Raw genomic sequence first — 8,883 nt, forward strand, 5'->3', positions numbered from 1 at the left:
AAACGGCGACGGAGTATTATCCAACGTTTCAGTCCATACCTCATCCCCACCCCTTTCCTCAGGACTTGAAGCCTCCACATTCTGAGGCCTTCCAAGGTTAAATCTTATAAAACCGAAAATTAAAACTGAGTCAAGAACAAAATTGCATGCATACCATAAAAACTATAAAAAAAATTACCTGTGTATGTCAAAGAGTGAAAAGGAATACCTCAAAATGAAACAGAGTTGTTTGAATAAGGGTCACTTTTAGAATAATTCCTCTGTAGCATTTAATATTTTTTTTCATTAAAAAATTCTTTACTTAACTAGAGTAAGTTTTTTTTTTAAGCCTCACTCAAACTCTCTAAGTCAAGGACCAACTTCGCACACCACACAGCACCTACGGGGCCTTCCGTCCATCTGTGCCACAGAGGAATGAAGCCCCCTGCTGCGGGCACTTCTCACCTGCACTCGGACTCCTCACACCAATCTTTATCTCGATGTTTACGTTCGTGCCAAGGGATGATCATCAACGAGTCGCCGTCATAACTTCAAGTAAAAGAAAAAAATACATGAGCATTTAAAATACACATTACCTCACTGACTGGCTACACAAGGGACACGTAGCAAAACGTATCTCTAGCACCTTAAATCTCCAAGACTCCTGTTTATGGTACATAAGGTGGTACATGATACACGTCATATACAAATGTAAGTTAAAAATACCAAATTGATGATTTCTCTTCTTTCATAAAATAGTCAAAAAGGAGAATTCTAAACGAAGTATTTGGCAATAAACTAATGGATGGTGTGGGTACGTACCCATTCACACGTCCCAAAACGTTTACCAAGACCCCATGCTTTATGTCAATACCAACATAAATGGCCCCTTGCCTTCGAAAAGCTTACGATCGAGCTTCCTATGATCACAGGATGCAACCACTAGCTACACATATAAGTATAAAGCACGTGAAATGTGGCCACTGATACTAAGAGAGAGAACTCTAATTTTAACTAATTTTAATTAAAATGTAAATAGCGACGTAACTAATTGCTACCATACTGGACGGCACAGACAGACAGAGAGGACAGGCAATAGCAAGAGTGAAGAAATGATTTTGCAGGTTAAAAATATCACTAAAACATAACAGGAGAATCTAAAAGAGGCAAAGGCCTGATTAAGAAAATTAAGAATAAATTGAAAGAGAAAAGTGAGATAAAAAACAGTATGGTAACACAGCAGAGCCATGTGCTACAAATCAGGAGGCAAAGGAAACAGAACACATCTGTCTTTTAACTAGCTATGCAGTCTGGCACGGGACTTTCTAAAGTGAAACACTTCGAACATTATTTCTAATGTCCCTTTTAGCTCTACATCCCAAGAAGCATGAAAACTGAAAAATTCTGAATTAAGAATAAAGACAAAAATTTTAAGATCAAATTTCAACTGCCTTTTTTATATAATAATTCAATAAAACATTTTCTCTCATATTTCTGAGTATCAATAGTATCATTTCCCTAAAATGTATCATAGTCCCAGAGAAAGAATGATGCTCTTGTATATTATCAGGTTATGTTTTGTACTCTCTTATCCTACTAGGTGATAAAATATGCCTTGCACAACAAACACTTCATAAACGCTTGAAAATTATGTTGATGAAGAGATTAGTACTCATGTACAAGATAACAGGAGTCCACTGGTGGGTTTTTAAGTAGAAAAGGGAACTAAGAAGACCTGGAAGTGGGCAGTGTTGGTCACCAGCACCCCTGCAGATATTGTTGGTGCGAATTACCCAAAGTTCCCCATTAGACATATGCAATGAGAAATTTATTATACGGCATTTTAAAAACACAGCATTTTACCCACATTTTAACTAGAATGCAATGTCCTAGCAAACTACGTAACAGAGACACATTTCTGAAGGCGTTTGAGTTCATATTTTTAAATTTCTGAATCATACAGATGATTATTTAGAATGGATGTCATAATCATACTATTTCATTTGTTACCAAGTGAAAAACTATTTTTATTTTCGTCCTTGTCGATAACTAATAGTTCATCAGAGACCACTGAAAAGTAAAAAAGGACATTTGGATACAATGATGATAATGCTCATTCTTCCAACATAAGAATAAATTATAGCAAAGAATTGAGGAATGAGGAAAAACAATAAACGTAACAAACTATTATTGTCTTTTCTAATGAATGCAGACATAGTTCCATAAGCTACAACAATTTTAGAAAAAAGCATCATAAGTTGAGATTTGTATTTTCTGTACGAAGAATATACTAAATACAAGGTTTATTACTAAAGTGATTAGCAATGCCGTGGGACTCTCAGCAAAACGATATTTATTTGGTATTAAAAAACTAAAAAGTTGTGAAACTTTGTTATGCTTCACTGAATGGAAATGGGTAAGAAAAAATACCTATTTTCATCATAATACACGTTGAAGACAAGTTCCACTCAGAGGCCCACTCCAAAAAGCAGACCTGAGAGAGCGCTAGGTTAGTACAGTGTTTCGCTGCATCTCAAGGCCCAGTACGACCAAGCATTTCTACGTGTGCTGATCGCTGCTGAGAGAGCATTTCTGACCTGTGGTTGGGAATGTACGTATGCGGAGGACTTGATGTAGTTTGTCTGTGCCTTGAACGCCCGCACTGTTCGAGGGTCAACCGCAATAATCACAGTGCTACTAGTAATATAGCAGTGATGATCAGCTATGGTAATAATCTTTAACATGTACGGATCTCTTACTATGGTCCAGACAGAATAAACTGCTTTAACGTGCAATACCTCTGATGAAAGAGCAGGCCATACTAGTAATGGCATGTATCTACAATATAGATAATTGGACATGTCATTATACTTCAGGGGGAAAAAACATTTTAGAACATATATTTCCCTAAATCTTATTTGTTATATTTCAAAATAATTGATTTGTTCTGTCATTACCTTCTAAAAAACACCCATATTTTAACTACTTATTCTTTCATAAGGTAAGCAAAATGATAGAATACTTAAATTCAGAGAAATCTTGTTCATTAATTCTGTTCACAACAAAAATACGTCATGTAAATTAATAACTAAATAAGGTAAAATTATGGTTCAAAAAAAAGAAAGAAGCCTAGAAAACATAATGGTTCCTTATAAAAAAAAAAAACTATAGAAAGTTTGGTTAGTTATAAAACTTACACTTTGAATCTAAAGTTCTATAAACACAAAACAACATTTACATACTTTATTTCATCTTTTTCTTCTATTGTTTCCACTTGGTTTGGAAGTCTTAAAATGTAAATGCATCATCCCCACACACACAAAAAAAGTGCACAGTAAACTTAAAATTATCTCTTTACAAAATAATAACTGTTTTTGTTTAATTTTAGGATTCTTTATATTAGAACTCTGTTCCATTGTTTTTTTCCAAAAAATAAACTTTGCTGGTTTCATTTAAAGAGAACATTTATGTCAGCAGGGAAGGAATGCATATAACAAGTTCTATTATGTTCAACTTTTCTCCCACCAATTATTTCTCACACTAAATAGAAATGTTCTATTTCAAAGAAATTTTATCAAGAAAAAACTTACAAAAAGTTCTTTTATTCATGTCTTATACCCTGGAAACAAAAGCTAAACAGACAGTGAATTACTACTAATTGCCGCCTTTTAGGCACTGGTTTTAAGATGTGGAGTTATATTTATTTCTATTATTTCGCACAGAAGAAAATGTTCTGGTAAATAAAAGACAAAAACTAATGACTTGGGCCTACATGTATAACTACCCTATGGTCAACATCACTGAACAAGTCACACTGATCTGAATCGCGAAGGGAAACCAATCAAAAAGCTAGTTATCGCTCAGATGCCAAATTGGAAAGAAAAATAGCTAAAGGCATCATTTGGAGTTCTCTGCTGCACCAATGGGGTTCAATTTAATTAAAGAATTCCTTATAAAATAGAGCAGAGAATAATTACGCATCCTCAAACTTACCGGCATCCTCGATGTTAGCAATGTGTACAAAAGAAATGAGACTACAAACGCCAGCCTCTGGGACTCAGATCCTCCTCCCCCCACCACTGGCTTAATCTCTGGGACCCAGCTGCTCCCCGGCTCCATCTACTTAGTACATGCCGTAATAGTACCTGCCCGAAATGAAGAGATGAGCCAATATTTTCTTGAATTCTAATCCATCATAATTAAGAGTATGCTCTCAGAAGTCTAACCTCTGTTAGAATGTGACTCCACCCCACAGAGCTGAATAACCTTATCAAGGGATTCAATCTGCCTGTGCCTCGATTTCCTCATTAGTGAAAAAGAATAATAATCATTCCAACCTCATCTGGATTTGGACAGGATCAAAATAGTATGTTTATACAAAGCCCCTAGAGCAGTACCTGGAACATAGTTAAGTGTTAAACCATCAAAAGAAGCATCAATTATTATTAACACCAGCAAGGGTTTTCGTGGGGTGTGAAATACCCATGTGACTGGCTGACATTTCCAAATCTACTCTATGGTAAATAGCAGTACCATATTAACAATCATATCAACGATTATATTTACAAATACCTAACAACTGCAATAAACTCCACCGACACCACCCTAAGTATATGGCACCTGGCCAAGGCAATAAATAGTAATAAGAAAATGTGATGAGCTGATTTATGGAGTTGAAATAAGTAACAATTTCCACGAGGCATAATCTCTCTCCCAAATGCTTAAAACCAAGTTTGAAAATGAATTTTTAATCACGCACAAGGGATGATTTGATTATTTCTAAGGAGAACTAGTCTGTAAAATCGTTAAAGTTTACGAGACAGCCACAAACTCCTGTGGAGACCCATAGAATTTTTCAGAAGAGTTACTTAAATAACTGAGAAAGGCTGCTCTTCACAAAGGTGTTTAATGTCAAAAAACAAGAGACAACAGATGAATATACACGTCACCACCGCTATCACCTGTCACTTGGACAGATGATCCTAAATTCTGAAGAAGAGACATTGAAGAACAATGAGGAATATCTATGCTTGCTACAAGATAAGTTACTAGGAAAAAACGGCAGCCTCAAACCCAATTTCAATAGCCTATAGGTTAACAATAACAAGCTAAAATGGACAACATTAAAAAAATTCCCCAAACAAAACATTTATGTAATAACTTTTACATTCAGCATTTGGTGTTATACCTATAACAAATATTTTAAGTGCATATGTTTTATTTATTTTTGTGATGATTTTTCATATTGTAATACTGCACCTATGGAAAACAGGGGCTCAACTTAAAATTGGTGAATTACAATTTCCATGTACCATAATGAAACCACAGACTCAGGGCTGCCAGAACTTCATTCGGTGAGAGGGAACCAGTATGAAATGTGGTGGTGTTGAAGGATCTAGGTGTAAGAACCAACTGCGCACTGATGAGGGCCATCCCCAAACTGCGGAGGCCCGAAACTACATGTTTACAAAGACCCACAGTAAGATGACAGAAATCCAGTCAGTGTCACTCCCTGTCACTCTGTTACTTAGACTGACAGAAGCAGCAGGGAGAATGGCGAGGCCCTTATTTACTATTACTTAAAGACAACCAGAACCTAACAAATTTCCTTTGGTTTATTAATTAAACCGGAAAAGGCTTCTAAGACAAAGATAAAAGTATATGACATCTGAATTTATCAGCTACGAAGCTAATGAAATGTACCAAACATTCATAAACTGTACCAATGTACGTTATAACCCTGAACCTATATAAGGTTGTAGTGCTAATGGAGTTTGAACAAAAGAATTAGAGAAGAATGTTTTTTATCTTTGATTCATATCACCACATGAAACCACAAACAATGCCCGCACAGACCCCAAGCCACAGGAAGGCTGTCTCACTGTCGCCCTTCGAGATCCCTGCGTATTCCCACTTCTGTGCCTGAGCTGAACGGGCATTTGACACACTATCAAAGCTGCTAACTGTGCCCAGCCCGTGGCTAACATTTATGCGGTGCTGCCTATGTGCGAGGACAAATGTGAAGTCTGAGCATATACACACACATACACGCACATATCCAGCATTCCTGAGAGATAACCGATATCATCCTTCCCATTTTACAGTGAAGGAAACAGAGGCACAGAAATGTCTTAGTAACTTGTCCAAAGTCACACAACCAAAACGCTGAACCCAGGCAGTCCAGTTCCAGAGGCCGTACTCTCAGACGCCGATATTCTACCTACCTGAATCCCATCTTTTCGAGCTCAAACTACTGCTTCTCACAGATGTGTCTGTGACCATTCCAAGTGAGACTGCTTTTTCCCCATTCTGAATTCCCACTACCTATGACTGGACAATTCATCTGGCACTTACTCCAATTTAACCTCATGATAACATACAGGTGGTATATTCTTTTCACGCTTCCCTGGAGTTATCTATTATTTTCTTAAGTTCTTAGTAAATATTCTGCCTCCGCATGAAAAGTACATATTCCTTTCTAGTAAATACTACTTTCCATCCATCACAACTCGTAGTAGTGCCATGTGCACAGCAATAATAAATAATTTTAACTCAATTTATATAAATGTGTTAATTCATTTAATTCTGAAAAAAAAAAAAAAAACCAAAGCTTACATATTACAATTATAAATTTGCAGGTTAAGTAAACTACATGAGCTCCAAAATCACCATCAACTTTTTAAATGAATAAATGATTTGATGATCAGAAGGAACACATCTACTGACATTCTCTTAATCCTAAAATCAGAGCTCTCGAAAACAGCTAACAATTAAAAAACCTTTTTAAGAACTAGAAAGATTTAATCAAGATATAAAACTTAATCTGAACAATAAATTAAAAAGATAAAATCTCGAGCACTTGATACCAGGAAAGGGGCACTGCCTCAGCTGAGAGATGAAAGCGACAGGGTCGTCAGGGAGGATATTCCCTACCGTAATTTCACATTTGGTTTATTCGTCCGTCTTATGTAAGACCACTCAATGCACTAGAAACTAAAAGGCACCTATGACAGTCCTGCCAACATGCACCAAAAAACTGAGGCTGCTGCTACAGCTGCATCCTCTATTACTACCACCATTGCTATACGTTTAATACCAATTATATGCTAGAAACCGTGCTAGATGCCACAGCCCAGAGATTACTTTATCGTCACAACACCTCTACGATTTCCCCAGTTAACACTCAGAGGAACTGAAGTTCAGAGAAGTAACGCAGCTGGCAGGTAACGCAAGGACCAGGACATATATCCATGTTTCTGACTGAAAGTCTTTGCTCTTCCTGGTGTACCACACTGTCACCTCTCCACATCGAATACATGTCAAACACTATGTGCTATGTGACCCCAACATTTACATGTCATGAATTTTTTCCTCCACGGTTATTATATGTAGTATCTAAACCTTTAGGATTAAAAAATGGGCTCACGCTGAGGTCAAAACACTTTTTTAAATAATGTATATGCTTTGCCTACAAAATATAAATTTGATTCTTAATAGAATTTTACTTATTACAAATACAATATTTAAACAGGCTTGCCCATATCAGAAATTGGGAAAGTGTCTCACAGGGTTATTTATATGTTAATTAAATATAGTGTGATAAAGAGATTCACTGCTGTTACAGACAAGTATTTACATATTAATGGAATCTTGCCTGGAAAAGACATTGTGTGATCAAAAAGAATTATAGGGACTATTTCCCTGAGGTAATTCAACCATTCAGAAGATGTTATAATCTTCTTAAGGATCACATGTTCTGAAATATTGGTCAAGGTATTTAAATTTCGGAAGAAAACAACTAATGAAAGACAAATCTCATCTGTATGAAAAGAGTACCATTTGGTATCACTAGGTAATGCTCAATCTAATAACACATTTTTAGGGGAACAGTTTTTTTTTTTTTAAAGTACCCCTCAAATATTTCTTAATTTCAAATAAAAATCAGAAACTTTAAACTGTATTAAGCCACATTAAGATATCTGACAACAGTTAAATACACATTGAAGTCATAACGCAATTAAGATTATATTTTAAATAGCTCCTTATTTCAAAATATATTTCACTAATGCCTCTTAAATGTTTTGCCCTGAAAGCATGATCATCTTTTTTCTGCTTATCTCACAAACATGTTATGAGAAGTATATGTGAAACTTAAATTTGTAATTTTTTTAAATGTTCGTAGTCAATCATGAAATGTTTGTTGAGTTAGGAAATGAATTAATCAATCAGTACACCTTTGTTGTTCTTTTCAGAGTATCAAATATATAACAAATATTGGTATCAACATACTTTCCAACGCCCATAAATGTTACTCTGAGATATTATTCTACCTTCTTAATCAAAGAAATTGCCCTGAATCCGTTGTTGCTTTAAACAAACAGAAAGACAAGAACTAATTGAGTCAGGATCTCGCATGCCACAGTGCCAGGAGACACACACACACCAACTGTCCCACTGGCAGCCCAGACCGTGCACCCAGTCTGTGGAGGTGATCAGGCATTTCCTTCCTGATCCAAACAGCAGATCATTCTTGGATCAGAAACTGCCGACATACCCCATTCTGTAAAGTACTCTTCTCCTTCCCCATTAACAGTCACTGTGAAGGTGAAGTACTCATTCCAAGCCTAAAACACAAACCAACTTATTGTTCTTTGCCCAGAGCAGCTCAGAAATAAACTGTACATTTGGGAATTGAATTTGGGTTACGTAACTAACCAACTTTTCAACTTCATTTATTTGTTTATTTTTACAGCAGAAAAGAAAAGATTTATTAGAAGGGAAAGTATACTTCCAGACATGGAAGCGGGCCTCAGCAAGAGAAGCGTAGCTCTAAAAGAACTTTTCAACTTTAAAGGGAAAAGAAACATTTTTATGTTTCCTGTGAGAATCGAAAAAGTGAATGCG

The 8,883-nt window shown here is 36.0% G+C and overlaps 1 protein-coding gene across 2 annotated transcripts in view; it reads right to left on the reverse strand.

Moving 5' to 3' along the window:
• NBAS (neuroblastoma amplified sequence) overlaps positions 1 to 8,883 on the reverse strand; it is a 250,417-nt gene that overhangs the window by 167,559 nt on the left and 73,975 nt on the right. For both annotated transcript variants that reach the window (XM_006910241.3, XM_025045807.1), the window contains exon 22: positions 445 to 528. In XM_006910241.3, coding sequence (XP_006910303.1) covers positions 445 to 528 — 84 coding nt within the window. The remainder of the gene's footprint in view (positions 1 to 444; positions 529 to 8,883) is intronic.

The sequence above is a fragment of the Pteropus alecto genome, unplaced genomic scaffold (assembly GCF_000325575.1).
Source record: "Pteropus alecto unplaced genomic scaffold, ASM32557v1 scaffold61, whole genome shotgun sequence".
Lineage (NCBI taxonomy): Eukaryota > Metazoa > Chordata > Mammalia > Chiroptera > Pteropodidae > Pteropus > Pteropus alecto.